This window comes from Amblyomma mixtum, chromosome 7, assembly GCF_055824585.1.
Source record: "Amblyomma mixtum isolate Tamu chromosome 7, ASM5582458v1, whole genome shotgun sequence".
NCBI classification, from domain to species: Eukaryota; Metazoa; Arthropoda; class Arachnida; order Ixodida; family Ixodidae; genus Amblyomma; species Amblyomma mixtum.
The window spans coordinates 25,104,725-25,131,023 of NC_143018.1; the positions used below are offsets into that span (position 1 = coordinate 25,104,725).

Genomic DNA, 26,299 nt, shown 5'->3' on the forward strand with positions numbered 1-26,299 from the left:
GTGGAGAGAGAAATAAGAAGATTGTGGACCTCCTACAAAATAGGCTAGGACACTTACGGAGTTTTTTTTTGTTTGTTTGTTTCGCCTATAGTGAACTTCTAGTTCACTATAGTTTCGCCACACATCCAAATCCAAACAGCTGTATCATGCCGATCCAATCCAAGCAACTAATGTTGTTGAAGTTGATTGAAAACTTTCTTTGCATTAGGCGGTGAGTTCTCACTTCTTATCTTAACCTCTTAACTTCATTACATAGTGACATGTGGACGTATACGCGTCAATATGCGCGCAACATACACTGTGCGAAGCGGGTGTGCGTCATAACTAAATGATACGCGCAGTGTACAGTTGTCATGTTATGACAAACTGCCGTTGTAAACCGACAGCTATGTGCTGTGTTTTTGCCGGGTGGCGCATGCGAAATTATGCTGTGCGTGTCTTGCGGTCGCACTTGTGGAAGGCGCTGCCCTTTGGTTTGTAATCCCCCTCAGAGCCACTGGAAAGCGATCGACGGACGCGAACGAGTGCTTTTTTTTCTTTCATTTTTTTACATATGATGTTAATGTTGGCAGTATTTCTCTTGTCGTGACTTAATGAGTGCGTCGCAGAAAATAAATATGAACAAAAAAGATGTTGCTACAGCACCAGAAGAAATAAAGGAGACCCCAGCTAGTTTTCTTGCATGAATAACTCCTGCGCGCTAAGCGCACAGTCGTACTGTCACAGCCTTTGTCATCTGAAGAGAATTTAAATGCTGGAGATGAGTAACGAACTACGGATCATGGCCCGGAATATGATCCCTTGGCCTTTATACTTCTAACAAAGGACGCACAGATCACTAGTTGACAGGTTCCTTAAGAATACACTCGCGAAAAGATATTCTTGGTCTCAAGGGTACCCAGCACCGAAAACATTGTACCGAGTCTTCGACGGCGGCAGTTTGTGTTCCTGGCGTTATAAAGTGGTTGTCTGTAAAGGCCTCTTACCGCTGGGGCACATGGGTTGCGGAGTGAGGAAGTACAGACAGGGAGTGCTGCCCAGTGCAACGTATTCACTGTAGCAGCAGCAATGGGAGATCACCGCAGCGCCGCAGACAGTCGCTTTACGATCAAAGGTCACAAAGTGGGTCAGGATATTTGTTGTTTTTGTCTCGGTTTCAATCATATTTTTGCAGTGATAGGCTGTTTGTGTACTGTTATACTTACACTTATGTGCGAACTTGAAACGAAATACCTTTTGTTTCAAGACCGAGTTTCTTTGAATTTGGCACCGCATGTAGCAGGAACGTAAGAAGGTTTGTGTAAGAGCACCTTTGTTAAGTGTTCCTTTTGATCCATCCAGCTATAATCTATTCAGTGAGGCATATCCCTTTCATTTTAATAAAAATATGCTTTATTCCAATGTGCAGACTTCGCCACCACTCGGGAGCTGTCACATCGCGGCAAAGTCGCAATCAGCAATGCAACAATACTTCTGCACTGAGTGCAACTATGCCACAACTAATCAAGCCACCTTGAAGAACAACTTGAAGACACACACTGCAGAGCAACCTTTCCAATGCAGCCACTGCAGTAAGAGCTTCACGCACAGAAACAAGCTGGCAGACCACCTTCACATCCACATGGGTGAAAGGCCTTATCAGTGCCTTCATTACAGCATGAGCCTTTCGGTGAGGAAAGGTCTCAAAGAGCATTCACGCATCCCCACGGTCGAGAAACCATACCAGTGCATACATTGCAGCCAGGGCTTTGCAACCGGGAGCATCCTGGAAAACCACCTTCAAGTCCACACTGGCAAGAAGCCCTACCAGTGCATTCACTGCAGTGAGAGCTTTGCAAAGGGGAGCACTTTGGCTGATCATCTCCGCATGCACACTGGTGAAAAGCCGTACCAGTGCATTCATTGCAACAAGGGGTTTGCGAGGAGGAGGTACCTGACAGAGCACCTTCGCACCCACACGGGGGAAAAGCCGTACCACTGCGTTCATTGCAGCCAGAGCTTTGCAAAGGGGAGCACTTTGGCTGACCACCTTCGCATTCACACAGGCGAGAAGCCATTCCATTGCATTCATTGTAACAGGGCCTTTGCCAGGAAGAGCTTCCTGACAGCACACCTCCACACCCACACGAGCGAAAAACCTTACAAGTGCATTCATTGCAGCAAGAACTTTTCAGTGAGGAAAGGCCTCAGAGAGCATCTTCGCATTCACACTGGCAAGAAACCGTACCAATGTGTTCATTGCAGCCAGAGCTTTGCAAGGAGGAGCACCCTGGCAGACCATCTTCGCATCCACACGGGTGAGAAGCCGTACCGGTGCATTCACTGCAACAAGGCATTTGCAAGGCGGAGCTTCCTGAGGGACCACCTTCGTGTGCACACAGGCGATAAGCCGTACCAGTGCAGTCACTGTAGCCAAAGTTTTGCGAGGGGGAGCACCCTAGCAGACCACCTTCGCACCCATACAGATGGGAAGTATCAGTGCCAGCTGTGTCCTGTGGATTATGCGGAGAAGGCATCCCTAAGTGGCCACGTGCAAACCCACAGGAGTGAAAAACTGTCACCGCGGTGCTTTTGCTGTGAGAAAAACTGTGCATGTGGTGCAAGTGAAATACCGTGAACAGAATAATTGAGCATAGGCATTTGCTGTTTCAGAGTGTGGTGGTTCATTCTTCTAGCACTTGGTGATGCAGTTGTGGGCAGCCACAGCAAGTTTTTTTTACGGTGCATTGTGAAGAGATGCAAGAGCATGTTTTGACAGGTATCACGCTGTAATGTGTGATGTGGTGCGATATTGCCAAGGAAAGGTGTGAAATGTGATAAAATTTTGAGGTGAATGTGAGCTGTCTTGCCGTTCCACATGTGAATAGCGGCATGAAGAAAGTGATGTGTTCACTATAATCTCTCATTTCGGTTGGGGATACTGTTTTGCTGCATACTGTCCTCTTCTTTTCTTGCAACAGCAAAAGTGGGTGTTAAAGCTGGTTTTAGAAAGCCAGGCGGACAGTTCTCGACATGCGCATTAAATATTTATTTCTGATGAAAAGTGTTTACCTTTTTCTGCCAAAACACCCGATGGATTCCTTTGCTTTATTTTTTCTGCTCTAGCATCTAGCAAGTTGCCTGAAAAAGCTTTGGTGCATTTCTTTATATGCTGGTATGGTGTGAATGAAAAATTTAATCCTTTTCAGTGCATCCTGTTTTGCTGACACATTTTCACCTAATATTCATTGTAGCGTTACTGCTCTGCCATTTCATCTCATACTAGCTTTTAGTCTGCACCTTAGTTGTATGGAAATAAAAGTGACCATGTTTTCAGCGTAATCCTTTATTCCCAGTGCTTCACTTAGTGATGGTCTCTTGGCTAGCGGCTGACTACTATGAACACAGCTGCTAGTCATGGTTTGTGCAGGTACAGGTACCTGAAAATACGTAGAGATGTCGAAGCAATTGTAGTTTATTTGCATTCAGAGGTGATGTCACAGTTAGACATGTTTGTAGTCCAGTCATTGAGTGTCCATGATTTACCTCTCATGGTTGGAGAGAGACTACATTTTAATCTGTGTATAACCTGCCTTGCACGACCTCTTTTAATGAGGACCCTACTGTGGATCAAAGCATTTACATGTTGTAGAGTGCCTTGCCAGATAGCATTTCCACATTTATTATCATGGTGTGCAGAGTACAGTCGCATTAGTGATTTTACAATATGCATTGATAGCTAAAAACAGTGATAGAAATTATTTGATGTGGATGATAAGAACAGAATGCAACGAAGATGGAGGCGTGCATAAAAATTTGTACAAATGGTGATGTTGGATTTGGTAGGCCAATGGCACTTCTCAAACGTGATGTCTGTTTTTAACTCTACATAGCACACAAAGGTTGTTTTCTCATTTCGAACTTGTGGATATTTACGCTTGGAGCAGGCGAACACTGATGTTGAGGGATTGCCACACAGGTGCATAAAGCAGATGCATTTTTGCACAAAATGATCAACGACTCAAGTTATGCTCTGTTTGCACTTCACCTAGGTAAGGAGGCGGTGGGCCTGTGGGAATCAAATTTATGCAAAACCTTGATGAAGGAATCAAAACTTCAGGCTAATGCACTGGCTTGGAGGTTTCATTTGTATAATGACTGCACAAAATTTTAACAGTGCATTCTGTTTCCATGGCAGTTTGACATGAAGGGTGAAAGGGCCTGCTATAGTAACTGCAAAGGAGGTGTGAGATCCGAAGGAGAACTGCTACAGCCTCGGTGCAACTGTTTCTTTATACACTTTCATTTCTGGTTACTCCCCTAAGCTGGTTAAATGGACATCTGTATTTGATTCTTTGAGAGGGCAAACTCCAACTACATAAGGTGATATGCGGAGTAAAATGCTGCACACAAAAAAAATAACCGCTTTGTTGTACGCAACTGAGTGTTACTTGTTCACTAATATATATCCTTGCATAAGGCAAGAACTAAGATGACGTACAGTAATAAATATGTTTATTGATAAAATCTGTCACAATAAGATCGCGTAAAAACCCAGCTTAAAAAATTCTGAATGCCTACATGAATTCAAAGACACTAATTGCTACTTCCCTCTGTTCCGACAGCTCTCTGAGCTTTGCCTTCTTAGACTCCTGGCTGGGCTGAGCGGTAGACAACCGCTTCTTCTGCTGGAAGACAGAAAAAAAAAAAGCATGAAATTAAAGCACTTACTCGAAGGCATGGCATATGCCATGCCACCAAACAAGTGGCATGCCATGCCATCAGAGCCAACAAATACCAGAGTCTCCTTTTATGAAGCCAGAAGTCTGTTCCATATGTTTTTCATGCTTTAAATATAGAATCAGTGCACAACTTTCTTACTTTCTTCGATTTTGCATATATCAGTACCAGGCAGTTTGTTCAGCAGATGTTATGTTTGCGCACTTAATGCCCATTACTGCTTTCTGTCTTCTACGATTACCTAATAGTTTTTTCTGCATTTTCTTTTTAAACAGTGGCATGACATTTCATTAGGCTGATTCATGTTTACTGTTTCCTACTTTGTAATAATCATTCACTACTCACTTCCTTTCACAAACTGCCTGCTGAACATGTAATCTGAAACAAACTACTATAATGTGTCAAGGTTTTGTCATTAACTATTTTTGTCAAAGCTGACGCTTTGTAGTACAGGTTAATTTTGTACTCAGGCAGGGAAACATAGAGTCCACTATTGTACTGCAAAATGTTAGTGGCACGGTGCATCATAATGCTAAGTTTGTACCATAATAGCAGGACATTTTTAGGGTTTGTGCAAAAATTCCCCAGCAGAGGGTTAAGTAGATAGTAACGTGGACTACTCCACATATGGTCAGTGGTTGTAGGAGGCATGGGAGGTAGCCTGCACTGATGCAGACTTTGCTGTCTAAAAACAATGCTAGTGCCACACTTGCACTTGAAACCAAACCTTCATGAAACAAACATGGATATTACAAATCATTGGCTATATCGAACTGGTCCTAACAGTTTTTAACAAACACATGCAATTCTAACTTAATGTATCGAACGTGGTCTGCCATAAATTGGATATATATTGAACTGCCAAGCACCAAGCTATGCTTGCTGAGATGGCAGGCAGCAGGCTTTACTTCACTACACGAGTGACTGGTGGTAGTGCGGCAAGCGTTTGCGCCATGGTTCGCGCTTTTATCTTGCATTCGCCAACAGTGCCACGGAAGATATTAGCAGCTTAACAGTTGTTAACCAGGTGGTCGGCATCCGTTTGTGCCTCTCGCAATCGTTGGTAGTGCCCCGAAACCAGCAGCACGGTTGGTTTTAGCCTTCCAGTAGCCATCCTGTGCTCATGTCGACTGTCACAAAGGTGGTGAAAACGGCGATGGCTTCCGTTCTGGCGTACCATTTTTCAATACACCGCTGTAATGCGGGGAAGCCACGCTTGCTTACGCTTACACACATGCTCCTTAGCTGTCGGGAAGCATACTAGATTGCTTACTATTCTGGGACGAATATGAGCACACCCTTAGTACTGCTGGTACTAAGCCAAAACTGAGAAATGCTGTTCAAGACTCACTGGTTTCTGTTCAGCTGCCCTGAAGACAAAATTCTTTGTGGTGACGGAACCTTCAGTCTCAGTAGGGGCGGTCACCTTGATGCGTTCGGCAATGCGGCCAAGCACACCAGAGTCCAGCCTCAGGAAAGAACCGCACATGGCCTGCAAAGAGAGGAAGTATAAGAATGACGTAAAATCTTGCCCGAAACTTTTGCTGTTCAGGTGCTGAGTCGAGACATTTCAGTCACAACAAATGGTTAGCACTACGCGTAGCGATACGCTACACCCTATTTCTGGCCCCAGAACTGGTGTGGCTGTCATGGTGAAGTTCTGTGCAGAGAAGCTGACTTCCAGAGTTTTGCAAAGGGGCCATTGCTGCGACTGAATGTTTCCACAAGCAAACTGTGGTCATATCGATGCTTTGTTTTGTTGTAGGTCTTTGAGGTTAGGCCTCGCTGTCATTCACTTCCAGCCAACAGTCATGGAGTTGCTTCCATCACAGATATCGCAGGTTTTAATCAAGTGCAGGGTAGCAAACCGGTTTCTCCTTCCGGTCAACTTCCCTGTTTTTCCTTCTCCTTAATTTGAGTGGCAGGGAGAAAAAAAGGTTTAATCTTTAAAAACAATTTACTAAACAGAAAATACACTTTTTGCTCCCAAACAAAGGTCAACGCGGCCACACAAAAGCAAAACAATCAATTTTTAATACGAACGAAAATTCGATGCCATTGTCCATAGCATCCCATTAGTGCATTACTGAGTAAAGGAAGACTGGATTTACATTCAGCATCCAACTTGCCAGTGCTGCAATACTCACTCGGCTAATTGTACAAGCAAACAGTGAACATTTGCAAACTGTGAGACTTACCCCTTTGCTTGTAGCCACTTTTTTACTGAACCTCAAATCTTGCTTTGCTATCACTGTCCACAAAGAGAAGGTAAAACAAAAATTATTACACAGCATCAGAAAGGCTACATGCACAATGTGATAGAGGGCGAAAAATTTTTAAGCACAAATAGTCTGCATCACCTGTAGGAGGTTTTAGCAGGGAGTCTTGCTCAGAGAATGAACCACTGCTGGGAGTGTCAGGCCGCTGGGAAGTCTCCTGGAAAACAGACAAAAAAAAAAAATGCACCTCTGTATCGCAATGCTTCATCTGCTGCCTCTTTTCTGTTGTGCTACAACCAATTTTTAATCAGAAAATGAAACGCTCCAAAAAAGTGGCTTCGCGGAGCCGACCTCGGGACGACACTACCTCGAGGAAGAAGCGGACACCGGTCCCCCACCCGCACTCCGACCTTCACCCCCACCCCCATCCTCACCACCACCCTTAGCCATTACCCCACCCCAACCTCCATGAAGCACCTTAGTTCTGCCGCAAGGTATCGGCCTACTAAATGCAGAAATAAAGATGTTCAAAAAAAAAAAAAAATTGGCAGGGCTGTCCAATTCTAGTTCAGTGACTCAGTAGTATCCAAGGAAATGAAATATCGGCAATAGGATTTTCCAAGGATGTCTTTATTTATTATCTCTCATCATTACCACCACCTGCATCCATGTGCTCTGGACATGCGGGAAAATGTTGCCAAGTTTATGCTGCAGCGATTACGTGTGGTATGTTCCGTGATCTCATACTATTGATAGTTCTATAGATAGCTTTGCATCATTAGCATGCATACACCAAAACTGCCAATGAGACCGCACGCAAAATATAGGCGATCGCTAGTAAGAAGAGTGCATCACAATTGCAACCTGTTATAGGGCTGTATCTGGGCTGTTAAAGTGTCCTTGCTGCCATAGCAATGACATTTCTCTCTCTCTCCCTCTCTATTCTTTTTTTAATGAGCCCGATTTTGTGGACGCATTGGCCGCGCTTCAATGGAGACGAAAAGCACAAGTGCCTACACCAATAAGCTACACCGATGTGCCTACACCGAAGTAACCTACACCAATAAGCTCTTCCCCAATGGCGTTTCTCACAGCACAGAGATATGTAGTGTACCCTCTTAGTGGACGCTTCAGAGCCTGCGAGAGTGGTCTTTCGCTGCTGTTCTTCAATCACCGAAAAATGCCGTGCAACTTTTCTAGTATCGTTAAACTAGGCCAGGCATGTGTGTCCGAAGGTAATTGGACATGGCAGTGTGAGTGACGTTGATTAAACTTCGTCTGTAAATGACGTAGTTAAGCTTTCTCATTCCGCATTGACGAACAGCTTCTCGGAAAAATTTTAGCGCCTGAAGTCTTTCTTGTCCGAGATGCTCTGGGCAGGAAAAAAAAAGTCCTTTGTTCATAGTTTGTACTGCGTGACAAAAATATAACTACACCAGACACCAAAAAATAAGCAAAGAAATGTTGAGCAATTTTTCTTCTCAGCCATACCATGGCCCTGCTTCATCCATGTAGCTGCTAGAGCCCCCCAAGTGTACTTCACTCTGCAATACTGAGTCAAAAAGACGGACATAGGCCCTATGTGTACGGGCCCAGGCCTGGGCCCGGCCCAAGCCCGGCCCAAGCCCGGCCCATGCCTGCCAAAACGGAGCATTTTCTGAACTGGCCCGAACCCATGCATTGCTCTACCATAGAGTCCATGAGCTCATGCCCACAAGGTTGTTGAAAGGCCTCTGTGCTGCATAGCTGGAAGTATATCACAATCAAAATTTTACACTGAATGCTTGGATCCAGAGGGCAAATTCAACCTTCGTATTCATTCAATACTCAGAGGATAACCTAGTGCTATTCATTTATTTTTTGTTTTCCATATCTATTATACAAGCTAAGGAATAAATATTGCCGCAAATCTGTAGGGTTTCTTTGTTTATTCTTCACAGCTGTCGGCAATACAATGACATATATAAATGGTATAAGTGGACTGTACTCTAGCAAATACACCACTAGACGTCTACATACATGGTTGGTTTCTTTCATCATTATTTTGGTGTTCTGCCCTCCATACCTCATACCTGCTTCCATGGTCTGAAGTTGTGACTACTATATCAGCACATTTGGACTCTGACATCATCCTCACCTGTTCCTGCAACCATCGCCTGCGTTCCAGACGTTGTAGACGCCACGTAGCATCAGCCTCCTGCTCTGTTTCATGCTGTGCATCTTCTTCGCCATCCGAACCAGGCTGCAGGTTTCCGTCATCGATGGCTGTGGGCAAATAAACATGGCCACACATTCTTGCTTCTGCCACATCAGGCCATTCATGGGCTCAGGAGAGACCCTGCCAACACAGCTATGGCCAGTGTAAGAGCCCCATTTGAGTTCCACAACTTTGTTCAAGCTACCAATGAACAAAATGCATTACCAAGAGAGGCTAAACTGTGAGATTCTTAAACTGAGCAGCCTATCATGCTGGTTAGTTTGCATAGGTTTTCCATGTGTGATATCCGCTGAAATGTCCTTGTTTTTTGCTTGGGTGAATGGATGATCTCAACATGTGGTGGACAGCATTTAGCCCTGCTATCAATAACATCCTGGCCCTGCTGCATTTCAATGGAGGTGAAATGCAAAAGCACCCATGTGCTACTATGTGTGTGCTATAAAGCACCCCAGGCAGTCGAAATTAATTCGAAGCCCTCCACTACAGTGACCCTATCTCCCTCCTTCAGTCCTTCCGGTGCAGTTCACGTGTCCATCGTTAGCAGGACAATTACTGCAACTTTTCTTTCCTCATAACTATTACCATTGCAATTATAAACAATATTAATGCTTTATAATAGCATATCTTTATACTCCCTTTACTTTGACAAACTCAGGTCCTCAGACAAATTACTTTAAACAAACAAAAAATGTAGCAAATAAACAAGTAAACAATTTACAATACAAAATATTCTTTCCTTGAAGAAGAAGAGAAAGCAGCAGAGGCCAGTGAAACAGTGCTGCAGTCAAGGCCTATTTCTGTGCCCACATATGGTCAAGGCTTGAAGGGTGCTACACAAAAATTTTTCGCGCAAGACTTTGCCAAGCACTTGTGTATGGTCAGTGCTGATGGTGTCTTCGAACAAGTGACTCTTCAGAGTGACTCTTCAGAGTCACCAGATGGACAAAGTGAAGCATGCCATCACAATAACAGGTGCCTCGCAAGCCCCGACTCACATTTCTAATCAGTTTCATCCACAGAAGTGCCTCCTCTTCCTTTGGGCTTCTTTCTTCATCTAGCTACCCGTTTGAATGCTGTTCAAACTTCTCACACTGTTTGCTACTACATCTTCAGCCAAAAAGCACCCAGAATAACAGGCCTGTCTATTCCCAACCACGGATAAGGTTGTCCCTGCCAGAAACCTTGCAATGCTTTCTTTTTTAGGTTTAAATGCGAGATATAAATTTAAATGACATTTCAAATTTAGAAGCATACCTCCCGAGTTGCGCCAACGAAACTGGCGCTGACGGCCAGCACCATCGGTGTGAAGGTCTCCGTCTTCCAAAAGCAGTTCCTGGTAAATCTTCAGCTCGCGCTTGTCCTCATCAAGAAGCTGCTTGCTGCACACGAGAATGGTGTGGCAATGTGAGTTGATTCAGGAAAGGGCACACAGATGGCGAGAGAAAAAGGCAACCATCATAGATCAAAGTAACTGGACTGAACATATCTGAGCAAAGCAGCATCATCAGCCTATTCATCTGCGACCAATCACCTCACCACTTTTGCGTCGTAGCATTTTATTCAGAAATTCTGTGGGCTAGTGCACATTTTCCTTAACATGTAGTTTTTACTGTGGTGCTTAAGTAGTTCAGGCAACTATTGCAGTGACCTGGTGACCTGCTCTGAGACAGTCGTGGCCAGAGCAGGCCAAATCTAAAGGACACATAAAATACACGCTGCAGGAACAAAATGCACAGCCTTGTAACACAAGCAGGAAAAAAAAAATAGTATGTACAGATAGGGGATGCATGTCAGAGGTTTTACTACCTTAAGAGGAGCGACCTAAACCTTTTGTCTTCAGAACAAGTCAACATGACAGCATCAAACAGTGCACCAAGTAAGTCATTTAGGAATTACCCTGAAATAGAAAGGTCCATAAAAAATTTTTTCTGGGCATTCATTATAGTACAAAGGAGGGAGACCTGGCATTGTAGACTTCCTGTGCAGCAATGGACTGCCTTTCCTATCATAGAAGGATGTCCAACTCTGCTCAAAGTAATTGTGCCGAGTGCAGAATAGTGCTCAAAATTACTACAATAACTAAGTCAATGTTGCAGACATTTGCTGCTACTTTTTAATGCGATAGCACTAAGGGCCTTGCTCAGTGGTGAACCTGGTGTCGTAGTAGATGGAGTTGTGTCAAGAAAATCGGGATTGGTCAAGAAGGTCATGATGTCACAACCACACGACTGCGCGCAGGTAATTCAAACATCCCACAATGATGACACAGTACAAAAGTGATGACATCACTACACAATTTCTCATTGGTCTACAGGGTTGTGAAGTCATTCCAGTACCATTATCTAGTGCCTCTGAAGAAAGGAAGGCACTTGAACTGAAAATAAAAATGGTCAAGATGGAACTCTAACTGCTGCCCCTTGGGTTTTTAGCTGGGCGCGCTACCCCTGACGCCTGGCGTGTCTTGCAGTAAATAATAATAAAAAGGACACATAAAATAAATAAAAAAATGAAGTAAAGAACTGCATCCGTGCCTGCGAAGTAATATGCAAAGAGGACCCCAGGCCACCTAAGGGACACAGTATTGCTGTTGCGTCATACCCTTAAGGCGAAACTTAGGTGCCCCCCGAACATCATGTTCCACTAAATCTCAAGCCCAAATGCAGTGACTGAATCTGTTCACAAACGTGAAGAAGGCTTACAAGTGAAAGCGGCCAATCTCTTCCCGGATTTGGTCCGTGTCCTCTTTCTCGTTCTCGGCAGCAATGAGGTCAGCTAGCACACCTTCCTCATCTTCGTCCTCTTCGCCGTCACTTCCAACGTCACTTCCAGAAAGCTCGGCCTCTTCCTCGAGGAAATCTTGCAGCCTGGAAGACAATGAGACGTTCATGTTGTTCACGGCTGAGTCACAGCAGTGACACGCATCGTGCACATATTTACTTGCGACGCATTAGCATGTCACCAGAGACAGTGACATCTTACTGTCTCTTGCCACATCAACATATCAGTGTCAGTAGTGGGTCACAAGGCTGTCGTAAGATACAAGTATGAATGCACTGCGCATCAGCTGGCAAACAAAACCACACACTGTGTAAAATATGTCAAGAGGTGGTGCTGTGACCTGCTGCAGTAATGTATCCTCTCTCTGTAACAAGCGTGACTTTACTGTGACATGCAACGTGTTTATGCGACAAGCTTTTGTTGCAGTGAAATGTCCCATGAAAAGTGTGGTAACGCTACAGCCCAGCCTGCAAACGACAAAGCACGCGCTGGATGAAACATGTCAATTGATAAAAGAGCTTGAATGATTTTCCTGAAGTAAACATCTTGAGGTACACTTGTTTCGAACTTTTAAAGTGACCCCTTCTGTACTCTGAGCCAAGGCACTGAGAAAGCTTGCCTAGGCGCAGGCTCCTCCTTGCTGGTGGCAGGCACTTCGTCTTCACCGTCGCTGTCAGCTTCATCCTCGGCCAGTTCATCCTGGCTGGCTTTCAGAAGCTCGTTATCATCGTCGTCATCCTCGTTTTCTTCCAGTTCTTTAGCCTGAGTGCTGCAACAGAACACAAAGCAAAACCTAAAATGAAGAGTAACCGTGAAGTTTCCTAACGTCTGTTTTCACCACTATTCTTTATTTACCATCCCTAGTGCATAGCCTTATCATTTTTGCCTTATTACGAGAGATGAGTCACCTTGTGTATGCCTGCTACATTGTTCACAAAAGGCCAGTCACGTGTGGCCGACCTGCTATATATGTTCTAGCCTGTTTGCGACGATGCAAGGGCGTTACTAGAAAGGCTCAACTCATTTAATAAATAGAGTGCAGCCGTGAGCTATTAACCCTTTCACTGTCACGGACGTACCGGTACGTTTTCGCGCTTCCCCCCCACAGTGTCACTGACGTACCGGTACGTTCTCTATCGTGCATTCAAAATTTCGCGCTTGAGCGCAAAGCTGACGCTCTTGGACTAGCTGCGCCATCTGTTGAATCTTTCTACAAGTTCGTATCTTCGCCCCTTACTGTTTTAGTACGTGTATTGAAGAGTACGGAGCGACTGCCATCCCACCCCTCCCTCTTTGCTGAGTGGCGCGGTCGCTCCGCGTTCGCCGGATCATGACGCGCGCGTGTGGTCATGGGTCCAAGGGTTGTTCTGCCATCTGCCGCTGTTTTGCAGGTTTTTATTTTTCTTCTGTCGGCGTGTGAGCTACGGCGCTTCAAGTTCAAAGGCGTGCGCCGTTGCCACTCCGAGAGTCAAAGAGACTGACACATGACTCAATCGCTGCTTTCGCTCTCTCGTCGCACCCTCGCTTGCGGCTGGCAGCAGCAAAAGCAAAGCCCCTCAACTTTGTTTTAGCCTTTTTTTATCTCCCTCTCTCATCTTTATTACACAGCGTCCCATTTCTCTCCGTTTTGCGGGCCACTGAAAGCACACCCCCGCTGCGTGCGGTTACTTTCGGATATGGCTGACCGCGCGGGACCTTCCTCTGCGCATTGGAGCGGTGGCTCTTCAGATTCTAAATACGAGCCGAGCTCGGATTCGGACTCTGACAGCGTCTCATCCGAGGAAGAGGCGAGTTCCGTATCATCAGATTCTGACGTTGAAACGGCGGGACCATCATCCCGGAAGTGTGCGACACTGGGGGTGCGTCACGGGCAGAAACACCCGACAGCGAAAGGGTTAAATTGCTTTCTTTTCATTGAGAGCATAAGTTAGCCCAATGAACCACTAATTACGGGCTCCTTGGTAGCCTGCCTGTCACTTCTTTTATGGCTGCTTCTCTTTCAGCATCACCACTACCTGAAATCTGTAGCACACTTAAGGTGTACAATCTGAAGAGGATGTGTGCCACAGTTATGTTACAGTGTGTCCTAGGTTCTTCCTGATGTCACAGTTACTCACTCTGCAATAAGAATCGTAGTGCAGGATAGACCAAGCACCTAGCTAAACGCACATATCTCGTTCAGCCTTCTTGGAAAAACTAGCTGCCTTAGGGCACTTTCAGTAGGTTAAGCCTGAAGTAATCAACTTGAAATCACACCAGACTGCACATGCACCACTTTAAACAATCAAAATGTGCTTGGGACAATGTAAGAAAAACAAAGGGCCTCAAACGAGCTTTACTGCACAAGGCACACTTCGAGCTTCGATGCATCAATGACCTGCTGAAGGGTGGTAAGGTCAAAAACCGTTCAAAAGAATCTCATCCCAGAAAAACCAAGCACCTGGCCAAAGGAAAACTTGTATCCAATGCAAAACCGGCAAAACCGGTGGGCACCCACAGGCACTGGGGATCAAACCCAGCACCTCCCACATGTGAGGCAGATCCTCTGATCTAGTGGTCTGAGTATCTGCTTGAGCAATCAAGCCATCAACAGAGCTAAGGAAAAGCCATGGCTTGCGGCACACTTACCGCGCTGCAAAGCTGCCGGAGCAAAGCCCTACCAGCTCCTCCATGTCTTGAGACTGATTGGTGGGGGCGGGCGTCCCACCTTCCCAGGGCTTGGCGAAATCCTCTGAGAAAATCAACACAATTGTGCCGACTTCGGTTAAACACAAGGGGGAAAGCACAGCAAACGTATGCAACCGAGATCGATAGCTTCCTCAACCGAATTATTAAATACCAGGCAATATTACAAACAAAAACATGCTAGTCTACCTTAGCCCCTACGGTAGTGTAAGCAACACACGTCTGTGAATATAGTTTGGCGTCGTAGCGATAAAAAGAACCTGCGCTACATCTCACGTCATTAGTGTGCTCCTCTACGATTTCCCACTGCAGTGGTTCTCTGCCACTACTCACTGATTGTCTACTCCAAGTGCCAATGGTTCAACGACACTTCAAAACAGGTCTAGAGACACGCCCTTCTTTATTCGTTTTTTTTTTTTAAGTTTCGGTTCCATTAATTTTACTCTCTGAGACACGAGGAACAATGCCTTTAAGTGATGTATCCTTTAAAAATTTTAAATCTACACAACATGCTGTGTCCACTTAAATGTTTTTGTACTTTGACGAGTGCAACCGTTGATGTTTTCTGCTTTATAAGTTCAGAAAGACATTTACAAAAGCTTAATTCAGCAACTCGTCTTTCTATCAGGAATGAAAAATTACAGATAGCCAATGCAATCAAATGAACAGTGTATGCGTACATAGCACATACCAAGTGCACTATGCTCCAGAGATTCTGAGCTTCTCTGAGCAACGTTATAACGCTGCTGTTAACAGCCTTGATGTGGTGTCGCAAGGCAAATGGCAATGTACCACACACTGCTTGCATGCTGTAGTATGGATGATCTTACCTGAAAACTGTCTTCGAAGGGACCTGCACGCTGTCAAAGCCCTGGAAATGACAGCAAGCATCTTTAATGAGGAGTGTTTGACATCACAGGGACGGTTCATGGAAATGCAGTTCACATGCCTTTCACACAGTTAAGGGCTTGTTCTATAATCAAAATTAAATTCCTCTCGAAGTTTCCTAAAACTGCCATTTGCCCTTTCCACACATTTCCGAAGTGAAGCCACGAGTCAACAACTCCACTCTCCAGGCACTCGCCGCTAACAGTAGCTTGTCCCAATGAGAGCACATTATAAGTCAACTTGCAAGCCTTGTCTCAGACTTAATATTGAGTGCACTGAAATAAATGATGTATGAATATGCTGGATAATAAGCTAATAAGCAAATATCATCCAAAATAGGAAATGCTGGACATACTTCCAAGGTGCAATGTGATTCCAGCTTTGTTTACCCCGATACATAAAGCTCAATATACCTAAGTTAAATTCAATTGAGGACAATGCAGCGAGCTATTGAAAGGAAAATGATAGGAGTAACTTTAAGAGACAGGAAGAGGGCACAGTGGGTGAGAGAACAAACCCGGGTTAACGACATCCTAGTCAAAATCAAGAAGAAATAGGCTTTGGCAGGGCATGTAATGTGCAGGCAAGATAATAGATCGTTAAGGGTAATGAATTGGATTCAAAGGGAAGGAAAGAGTAGCAGGGGGCGGCAGAAAGTTAGGTGGGTGGATGAGATTAAAAAGTTTGCGGGGCTACGGTGGCCGCAACTGGCAAAGGACAGGGTTAATTGGAGAGACATGGGAGAGGCCTTTGCCCTGCAGTGGGCGTAGTCAGATTGATGTTGATGATGATGACACATAAATCTTGCCATTGTTGTAAACTCGCCTTTGCTTTTATCTTCCATGGTAAACATTTTGTAAGTGAATTAAGGGAGTAGGCATTCACTAGCCCTGGACTAGAATGAATTTTCCTGCAACTGTGAACATCATAAGAAAGCTTCACAACTTTCCTTTGTAACCGGATGACTATGCTCAGGTGGGTACTAGTGAGTACAAGTTGAACTTTGATACAGCGAACGGGTAAAAAATTTTAGAATGGTTTGACATGGCTGAAATTTGTATAAAAATGTTAGTAAAAACACTCGAAAGAGCAGTGCAATAGGCAATTGTTACTAGAGAGGTTGGGGAGACCTGTTCCGATATTTTAGTGCTGTTTTGAAGGCGTTTGCGAAGATTCTGAAGGATGCAAAAAAAACAAGCACCAGTTAGATTAGCTTTCCTACACAGCACCACCAGCATGAAACGGCAAGCAAGCTAAGCGCCATCTATAGTGGCTTCCTCGCATTACAGCTGTGTCACGTGCAATATGGCACATTACTGCAAAAGCTATCGCGGGTTCGATCCCAGCCGCGGCGGTTGAATTTCTTTGGAGGAGAAATTCTAGAGGCTCGTGTACTGTGCGATGTCAGTGCACGTTAAAGAACCCCAGGTGGTCAAAATTTCCGGAGCCCTCCACTACGGCGTCCCTCATAGCCTTAGTCGCTTTGGGACATTAAACCCCATAAAACCAAACCAAACCGTTTTCATTACCTCCATGACAGCCGAAATTATAGCAGGATGGTTAGTGCAAGGCTGCAACCATCAGTGCTGCTGTATCTTCCATAGCACTGTTGGTGAGTGTGAACCTTGGCATGGTGAAGCCTTGCTGTTTGCCATCTGAGCGCTCACCGCATGGCGCTGGGTTGTTCGATATATCCGCTTTATAGCAAACCGCGTTCAATGTATGACGTAGAAATTCCATGTGTTTGCTAAAAATATTTAGGAACAGTTTGATATGGCCAATAATTTGCAATATCGTGTTTCTTTTATCGTTATATATAATTCGCTTGAATCTACCCCATCTTGGATGAGCTCTCTAAACACATATGGTTGTTTCAAGATGACAAAACATGAATAATAGGTACAGACCCAGAACTTCCAGCCAAGGGAGAGAATGCTAGGGTTGGAGCTCTGGAAACAGTTGAGGTCAACGGACTCTCCTGAAAGCTGCTCGATGCAGATGCATTTCCTTGCTTTGGGGTATCCTACAGGAGTACACCAGAGCACAGTTATAATAATAATACACATTTGCATCACACAAAGGCTTAAGTAAACCTGATGTGCAGTACAGTGTGTAGATAGGATTTTTTTTTTAGACAAGGAGAGGTGTGGCATCATGATGATAACACGCATAAGTAGTGCACAGGCAAAAATAGCGTTTACAGTAACAACAATGACTTTATTTGCTTGCTTAAGTAGTGGTGTGTAAGCTAAAAAGCTTCTGCAGTGTGCAAAGGCCAAGCTGACATTGCTCTCAGCAGATTTTGCAATGCAACTGCAACCCCCCCCCCCAAGAAATGCACGGTTGACCTTCAAAGCGCACACCAAAGCTTCCCAAGCTCAAGTATCGTTGTGAATGAACAATCAGGCAACACTGGCACATAGTGGTGCTAACCTAGGTTGTGATGCCGAATGCCAGTGGCAGAGCTCTCACAAAGCAAACACGTGGCATCCAGCAATACAACCACAAGTGAAAAGCTATTATGAGGAAGTTGGGACACTCCTCACCGTTTTTGACTGTGTCCTGGGCAGTCCCGTCAGCGGACTGAAGAGCTCCATTTCATCAGACTGATAACCTCGCATCACACCATATTCCCGGTTCAGAGGCGTCTCAGCAGTTCTCTCCCTGTTTGCTGGCAGTGGAGAATCCACAAAGCTTTCCGCTCCTGGAGAGCAAGTAAGAAAAAAAAGAAGAAAGGGATTGGTTGCCCAGTCTGTGAACATGTTACATGCAAAATGTCCTGACAATGGATTCATCAAAGTGCTTTTTTTACATGAATATCTACTGGTAGTTAAGCCCTCAATGCAACAAACTTCAATGTAATGAGATTCTTAATGTTACAAAGCGTTTTAGTTTTCTAACCTAGTGTCCATACAGAGCTATATATTTCCAGCTTCAATACAATGCATTATATTCTGCCGCACTTTCACAGAGGCAGAAATTTCATTGCTGCCTCGAAACAAACCTTATAAAAAATTATACCCTTGGCTCAAGCAGCTGAGCAGAGTGTTACTCAAAAATTTCACAAAAGTGCCCCACTACACAATATATATCTCCTTCCAGGTGTCAGAATATATCTCAATTGTATGACAAGACAGTGCATTTGCTTCCCTCCCGCGATAAGCTTCGTACGCGCCCTTACAAATTCAGGTAAGTTTTAACCACTGAGACAAGCTTGCATGCGAGGCATAATAAACATTCAAAGTTATACAGTCTATCTCAAACTTTGTTTCCAGGTTATATTATCACTTACTTATAATAATAGAATTAAACAGCTTTCACTGGAGAAAATATAGAACCATTTTTCATGAAAAAACACTTCGATACGCAGACACTTCAGCTGCTTATTGGCAAATTTTAGCTAGAGACCACTGCCGCAAACTCTCGTTGAATCGAACTCGCCTTACTTGAATCTCTCGTTCATTCAAACAGAAGCTTTCATCCTAGCAATGCCAAGTGCACTGAGTAGTAGTACTCCCATGGATCTTGTGAATTCAAACACTGCAAACAAATTTTTCGCTCCCTTTTGATTTCTAACCATCGGGATTTGACTGTATTGCTCCCTCTACTTCTGGCTTATCTGAGGCATCTGGAACTGTTACACAAGAAACGAAATAGGATACTAAAATGCAGAAATGCAAACAAAAAAAAGAGCATGCAGGAAGACATGCATGCAGAACATGTATAATTTGAGACAAAGTACAAAACTGAAAAAAGAAAAAAAGAAAAGAAACCCACCAATCTCATCGCCAATTGCTGGGTCATCTACGTTATCCTCGGCATCGAAAAACGGAGGCATTTCAAGGTGCAGCTCGCCGTCGGAGTCCTCTTCTTCCTCATCTAGGACCTTCTTGCCAAATGGACTTTTCGTTTTTACTCCGTCTTCATCTTCATCGTCAGAAAGAGGGTTCACTTTTTTCGCTCGTTTCTTGTGTTTGAGAACCACTTCGTCGTCTGAGCTGTTTCCACCTTCGTCTTCCTCTTCTTCGTCATCTGTTGCATGAAGATTAGTTCACTGATTTGCTTAACAACAAAACCCTAGTTTCAAGTACTACTAAGGACGAACACGCCAAAAGAAAAGATCAGTAGGAAGGAGACAAAAGAGCTAAAAACACACTTGTATTAAAACGAATGGTATATTTAGAATTTAATTCTCTGACAAGTCTTCGAACATGAGTATGCCATCACTTCAAGTATCGTGACAGATTCATCTTTCCCCACAGTACTGCAAACAATCCAGAATGGGGATTATTTTGTAACCCTTTCATAATTTTACAAATTACCTTGCATTGCCAAAAATCTGTCCATGAAAAATTTGTACCACTACAATGGAACTCACCACTATGCACTTTCAATCCTCTTAATTCTTGTAAAAATCAGTCTATAGACAATTCCGAAAGTGAGGTTTGAACTCAGACAGAAAAATTAATGATGGTAAGTGGCGGTTCTATCACAGTTATTGAAGCAAACTATGACTCAAAGCAACAGAGGGCAAAACTGTGCAAACCTTGTGCAATGGAGCAAACTGCAAATTTGCAGTTCCTTGCGAAATGTTCTTCAAACCAAGTTATGCTCCACATACTAGCCAATATAAAAGTCAGGACAGTGCTAACAATGTCTTCCGAGAAGCAGCATCCTAGAATCCATTAGCCAGTTCTGTCCATAAATAATTTACCAGTAAGTGGTAAGCATCACAAAGAGGAGGACCGAAAGCACAGACCTGACGATGTATCGTGGGTATCTGAAAAGTCATTTTCCTCTTCGTCAAGTTCATCAGCAAGTGCCAGGGGAGATTTTGGTGCATCATCACCCAAGTGAACCGTGCCATCCGGTGGAAGTTCTTCATTATCGAGGCAACGCTGCAGGTAACGCTGCTCTCGGGAACGGTTGCGCTGCTGACGGACTTTGCTCAGGAGTTTCTCTTTCAAGAGGGTGAGCTGGCTCACTCCTGAAAGTGGGTGTTAAGGACGTTGCTTCACTTTGTTTACCTTTTTAATATTTCATACGTATACTTTCTATGATTAAGTTCTGAAATTCAAGATAGCATGGAATGTTTCCACCTGGAGATACACAGAAACTGCACCTGTGTCTCTTAACGATAAAAGGAAACAGTGCATTTTTGAACAATCCGAACCCTTCACCAGTTGTCAAGCCTTTAAAAGATGCAAACATCCTATAAGGAGCAGTGTCAGCTCTGCCAACTTCAAACTCACTAAATTCGAACTTTCAATTATTCGACCTGACGGTTTTTTTCCTGTCAATATCACGTGTATGAAAGAAACTCCCAGCTTACTTCGAACTCAGCAGTTTTCAGAAGTTTTTCTATTCCCTTCATGTTTGAAAGATCACAAATCGACTGTATAACATTTTCTAAATGTTGAACATATTCAGCCAAAAAACAGCATGTTTATAACTGTGTGTTAAGTGCACAATAGCCTTAGTTGCTTATGCGCCAGCCAACCCAAAATAAGTGTTATTACACATTGATGTATTCCACACTGAAGGGCACATTAAAAGAGTTAAAAACACATTGATGTACGTCACAATGAATGGCACTATAACGGAGTTAAAAACATTGGTCACACATAATTGCACTTTTGAAAAAGACTTGGAACAACACAGGGACGACACAAGCTCTGGTGCACAAACTGTCAACTGATGTTTTTATTGCGATGAGCAGACATATATAAGCTTCACATGTCATAACAGAAATCACCAAAAAATGCAGTTAAGCAGCAATTTTGCAGTAATGTCAACAAGCTTGAAAGATTTTATCACAGCTGACTGGATAACATTTGTTAATACTGATCCAAGAGTTTTGCTTTCCAAACAAGAAACACAACTATTGGATCAGTATTAACAAATGTTATCCAATCAGCTGTGATAACATCTTTTTTTGAAGCTTGTTGACATTATTGCAAAATCGCTGCTTAACTGCGTTTTTTGGTGATTTCTGTTATGACATGTGAAGCTTATATATGCATGCTCACCGCAATAAAAACTTCAGTTGACAGTTTGCGCACCAGAGTTTGTGTCGTCCCTGTGCTGTTCCAAGTCTTTTTCAAAAGCGCAATTATGTGTGACCATGTTAACTACTAACTAGCCCAATTTGAAACCCTCTTAAAAACAATGTGCTTAAAAACAATGTGCAAGAAACCGCATCCCTACTCTATTTATTCTCCATCTTTTAGCAGTTTTTTTTCTTTGAGCAGACCTGCTGATGAAGTAATCTATGCACAAGACTGGATACGTACTTTTTTCTGGCACAGGACCTTCTTCTATGATTCCAGGTACAACGATGGCAGCTGCTTTTATCGTCCTGAAATGAGAAATTGTCCCCATGTCACCAACAGAGAGTTCATCGTCAGTCACCTTTGATTTTAATCCTTTTTGCCTTTTTGAACAAAGTAAAAAATTTGAGAAAGACTAACATAATTGACTTGTAAGGTCTACAAAATTCCATGCTACACAGCTCCTATTCCCCATAGCAATGATTCTCTTATTCAGCTTTACTTCATTTAGAAGTGATTGCTGAAGCAATTAAGCCTGTGGATTTCACTCTTAGATTTTCGTGGCTGTTAAACAGAAGCAAAGATAAAGGACGAAATTCTAAGTGAAGACTAATATATTTTTATATAGTTTATATTTTTTTATAACTTTAATATATGAAATTCATGCTGTAAAATATAAGAACCAAATTCACCACCTCCCTGGAGCTACATTCACCATATTTGTGTGCAGTCATGCGAGCTAACAAATCACAATTTGTCAAAAATCTGTCCAGAAGTATTTGCCACACCTAACAGATCAGATGCACGTCTTTGTTCACAAATGGAAAATACACAATAAAGTAGGCATGGCACAATTTATAAACACCTTCCTTCCATTCATAAAATCCTTGAATTCCATTTCTTCCGACTGATCCTGACATACGGGCAAAGCTTTTGACTTTTGAGCAATGGGGCTTCAATGGGTTTAATTCTGATCAAGGTTACAGATAACTGTGGCAAGCAGCATTATAGCTGAATATTGTCTATCTTATAACGTACAGCCCTTGTCAAAAGATTTCATGCCATAAGGTGTCCACAGGTTCTCCACAGGTTCAGCCTTGTACTGGAGAACCTGTGGAATCCCTGAACCTCTAAATTTCTCTAAGGTGAGAAGAACCATCGTCCATACTTTTCAAGACCTTTCGGCTTTCAAAGATGCCTTGAATGCCTCATATACTGCCATGTTGCACTTATGAAAAGCGGTCGTCTAGGCTCTCCTCATGAACACATTCTTTAGGCGGACTCCAAGTGCTTTCGGATAGCCATCACCGAACACCCTGACGATATGATCGAAGGCAAACCACGCAGTTTTAAGACTTTTTACCAAGGCTGTAATGATGCAACATTCTTTTCATGACAATTCCTTTGATGACAAAGAGAAAAAAGGAAAAGTCGACTCATGCATTGCATGTTTCTTAGAGGCGTAGTGCAGACTCGTAGGGTACGGACACCATTTGATCTTAAAGCACGCACCTCCAAGGAACAATTTGTAAAATTCTTTCAAGTTGACTTCTCAGAAAGGTTGTGGGGTAACCAAAAACTACTCGCAGATGGCATACACTGGATCGATCGCATAGGCATATTTCGAAAAGGAAGGGGGAATTCAGTCAGATCCAATGCACCCCCTTCATATCTCTCTCTCAATAGTTGCAAGCTGCTTACAAGATTATGCGTAAAAGGGAGCTCCCGAAAGGGAACACCTCTTCGCCATCCCTAAGGACTATTTTCACTGGACAAAGTTGAAAGAGATTGCAGTGGATGGCTTACAAGTGCCTTGCTCCTTCTTTCATGCATTCCGAGCAAGGCGTATACATTCAGTCCATGCATGAGAGTTATTGGTGACAAAAAAAGCTTTGCTGAGAGTGACTAAAAAGAATTTTGACATTCAACTACAGATAAAGATATTACTACTCACTCTTTCTTTTTCTTTGAGTCTTCCATCTTGGAATGCTTTGCCAACCGCTTCAGCAGATGGTCCACGCCTTCAGGACGGTCACTGTCGTCATCCAGAAGAATCACAGGTTCCTTGCTCAGGCAAGGCACTGTGCCAGCTGCAAGGGCTTCTAAAGTTCGTCGGCGCCTAGAAGAAAATAGTGGCGCTTCCAATTTTTCGTCAGAACCTGGCTGTGCACTGTTTCCAGCTGGCTGTTTTTCAGGAGATGCTGTGATTGCTGTCGGTGGTTCAGCTGGCTTGGGATCAGTGGGCCCCGTAAATGAAGATGCCATGTCATCAAGCAGTAGGTCAGTGCTGTTTGCGGTAAGAACGAGAAATACGAAGATCCAAGAATGTAAGGAACCAAACGTCGCACAGTGCAAAGTCATCAGCTACAGCATGTCAAGACACAAGAACAGACAGTTTAACTAATTCAAATGTAGGGTTTTAAAAAGTAGGTAGACACATTTTACAGGTCTCAACATTATTTTTCCATTAAGAAGAAAACTGGTTACCATCCACACCCGTGCTACTTCATTTTCACACCACACGGCACACTTTTGGATCTAATGTACACAAACAGTAATGCAAATAAACATCCTTCCGTTTGCACAAGACTGTTCGATCGCAACACTTTTTAAAATTAGGACAAAAAGTGATTTCAGTGCTCGAAAAGGGGCTCACCTTGAACGTTCTTCAGGTGAAACAGCGGCTTTTTCTTCCTTTTTGCACAGAGAGCTAGACTGTGATTCGCCACTCCGTCGCTGTTGAAGGAAAGCCTTCAAGCTCAGCTTCTCTGGCTCGTGGTAAGGCAGTGACATTCGTCTTTCTGCAACACAGCACACAGCATGATTATTAAGAGTGCTGGACACTTTTCTAAAGCCACACCGTTTCCTATTAAGTCACGCAATGACATGGTGATTGGTTGTCCTTTGTAGTAAAAGAAAATGGTGCTTTACAAAACATGCCTGGGCTCCACAAAGTATAAGTACTCATCAAACCTTTCACTGCTTCTGAATATAAGACATCAACATCTCTCCAGTGTAACAGTTTGCCCTATCAGGCATTTTTGTGATTAACTTTAACTTTGTCCCTATTAGTGTTTTGTATGCCTATCGTGCAACCAACATGAGCTATCCACACTACAAAGTGATGGCCCCTGATGGGTACAGTAAGTGCGGTTCTGTATTAGTGTTTTGAATGCCTAGGGTGCAACCAACACGGGTTTTCCTCACTACAAAGTAATGGGTATGATAAGTGAGATTTTGTAGAATATTATGGACCATGGATTATTACTAACCGCTGATTACCAATGATAAATGCCAGTGATGAAAACTTAAAAGCCCAACAAATCTATTTACGCAGGAATACCAAAGCAAAAGAACACATCATTCTCACCCCGCGTCATTCTTTGGCTGGTGCTGTATATTTCCCGAAGTTCTTCCATCGCCTTTTTGGCAGATTTTCGCTCCCCTCGACCCTTTTTGTGGGTGCTGTGTGTAGATGCGCTTTCTTCGAGATCAACATTTCCACCTTCATCATCACCAACAGGATCAGAATCTTTAGCGACGCCATCATCCTCCTCATCGGAACTGTCGAAGATGCGGCGGACGTGTGAATGAGAAAGTTCACCTTCCTTGTCCGACGAATGCTTTGTCTCCTCGAGTTCCTTAACGTCTTCATCCTCGTCAGAACTGTCGAAGATGTGACGGATGCGTGAACTGGAAAGTTCACTTTCCTTTTCCGGCGAATGCTCTGTCGCGTGCAATTTCGAGTTGCTCGTGGCATCGTCATCCGAGTCGAGTAACCGATTGCTTTTTTCACACCCGCTGTCGCCCCCTTGACTAACTGGTCGATCATCACCGATACATGATTCGCATTTATTGTGACCCGAAGCATCGCCTTTTGCTTGCGCAGTCAGGAAGTTGTTTGATGGAGCTTCATCTGAACACTCCTTGTCACCCGGTTCTGAACAGTTTGAAGCAGAGTTTTCTTGAACAATGTTGTCTTGAACAACTGGACACGCCACGCTGTGTGTGGGTTCAGGTTGGCAGTTCGCCTCCTTCGCTTTGTCTTCCCGAGCAGACAAGAACTCCTCTGTTTCGGGAATCACTTCTACGCCTTCAGCTACCGTCCTGTTGCTTGAGCATTCAGAATCTTTGCTGGAGTGCGGGAGTTCTTGAGTAGTCTCCTCGATGGGCATTGTATCCGCTTGAGAGTTCACCGAGCTCGATTCGATGGTTGCTTCCGTCTTTTGAGAAAACAGAGACTGGTCGGAAGCCTGCTGCGATTGGACTAACGATAAATCCATTTTTTACGTATTGTGAGATCCCGGAGAAAATTCTCCAACGTGGCTATGCAGCCGAACACTCAGGTGAAGCGGCTGCTGACTTAGCGTTCATTCTCTGTGATCGGCATTGAGTGGACGACACAAAAGCTGCGGTAACACAAAAAATGCGCGTCCTTCAAGTTTTCAGAAAAATTCACATAGAAGCACGGGTACCTGCAAGTTTAACACGGCAAGATGTGCACTTCACGGGAGATCAAACTACCCACTTCGCCAATTTTGCCGCGAAAACATTTCCCGCCAGCTGCGGAATGGATGTCTGCAGAGGGCGCTGCTACCAGTCTCCGCTGTTGCCTAAAACTAGCAAAACTGTGTATTTACTGTCTTTCACAGGCTTTCAGTAATATTTGTACTTTGTAGTTCGCACAAGACAACGTCTTGTTGCTTCCAAAAATACCTTTCTTTTCTGACATCGCTGCTTTT

The 26,299-nt window shown here is 43.8% G+C and overlaps 2 protein-coding genes across 3 annotated transcripts; one reads left to right on the forward strand and one right to left on the reverse strand.

Annotated features, from left to right (window-relative positions):
- Positions 1–130: 130 nt before the first annotated feature.
- On the forward strand, positions 131–3,321 carry LOC149335358 (uncharacterized). 2 transcript variants are annotated; one of them, XM_089552042.1, is made up of 2 exons: positions 131–211; positions 1,409–3,321. In XM_089552042.1, exon 2 carries the CDS (start codon positions 1,460–1,462, stop codon positions 2,615–2,617), a length of 1,158 nt encoding a protein of 385 aa, XP_089408168.1. In that variant the 5' UTR covers positions 131–211; positions 1,409–1,459; the 3' UTR covers positions 2,618–3,321. The 2 variants fall into 2 exon arrangements, with proteins under 2 accessions (XP_089408168.1, XP_089408167.1); XM_089552041.1 differs by lacking the exon at positions 131–211 and adding an exon at positions 1,039–1,122.
- Positions 3,322–3,461: 140 nt separating this feature from the next.
- Positions 3,462–26,127, reverse strand: LOC149335359 (uncharacterized). The gene is made up of 18 exons (XM_089552044.1): positions 24,928–26,127; positions 24,214–24,358; positions 23,512–23,844; positions 21,801–21,865; positions 20,267–20,494; positions 19,285–19,539; positions 18,054–18,211; positions 17,415–17,530; positions 15,450–15,490; positions 14,563–14,665; positions 12,554–12,703; positions 11,856–12,020; positions 10,411–10,535; positions 9,076–9,203; positions 7,080–7,155; positions 6,918–6,970; positions 6,071–6,211; positions 3,462–4,667 (listed from the first exon to the last, which is right to left on the reverse strand). Exons 1-18 carry the CDS (start codon positions 25,838–25,840, stop codon positions 4,557–4,559), a joined length of 3,306 nt encoding a protein of 1,101 aa, XP_089408170.1. The 5' UTR covers positions 25,841–26,127; the 3' UTR covers positions 3,462–4,556.
- Positions 26,128–26,299: the final 172 nt, after the last annotated feature.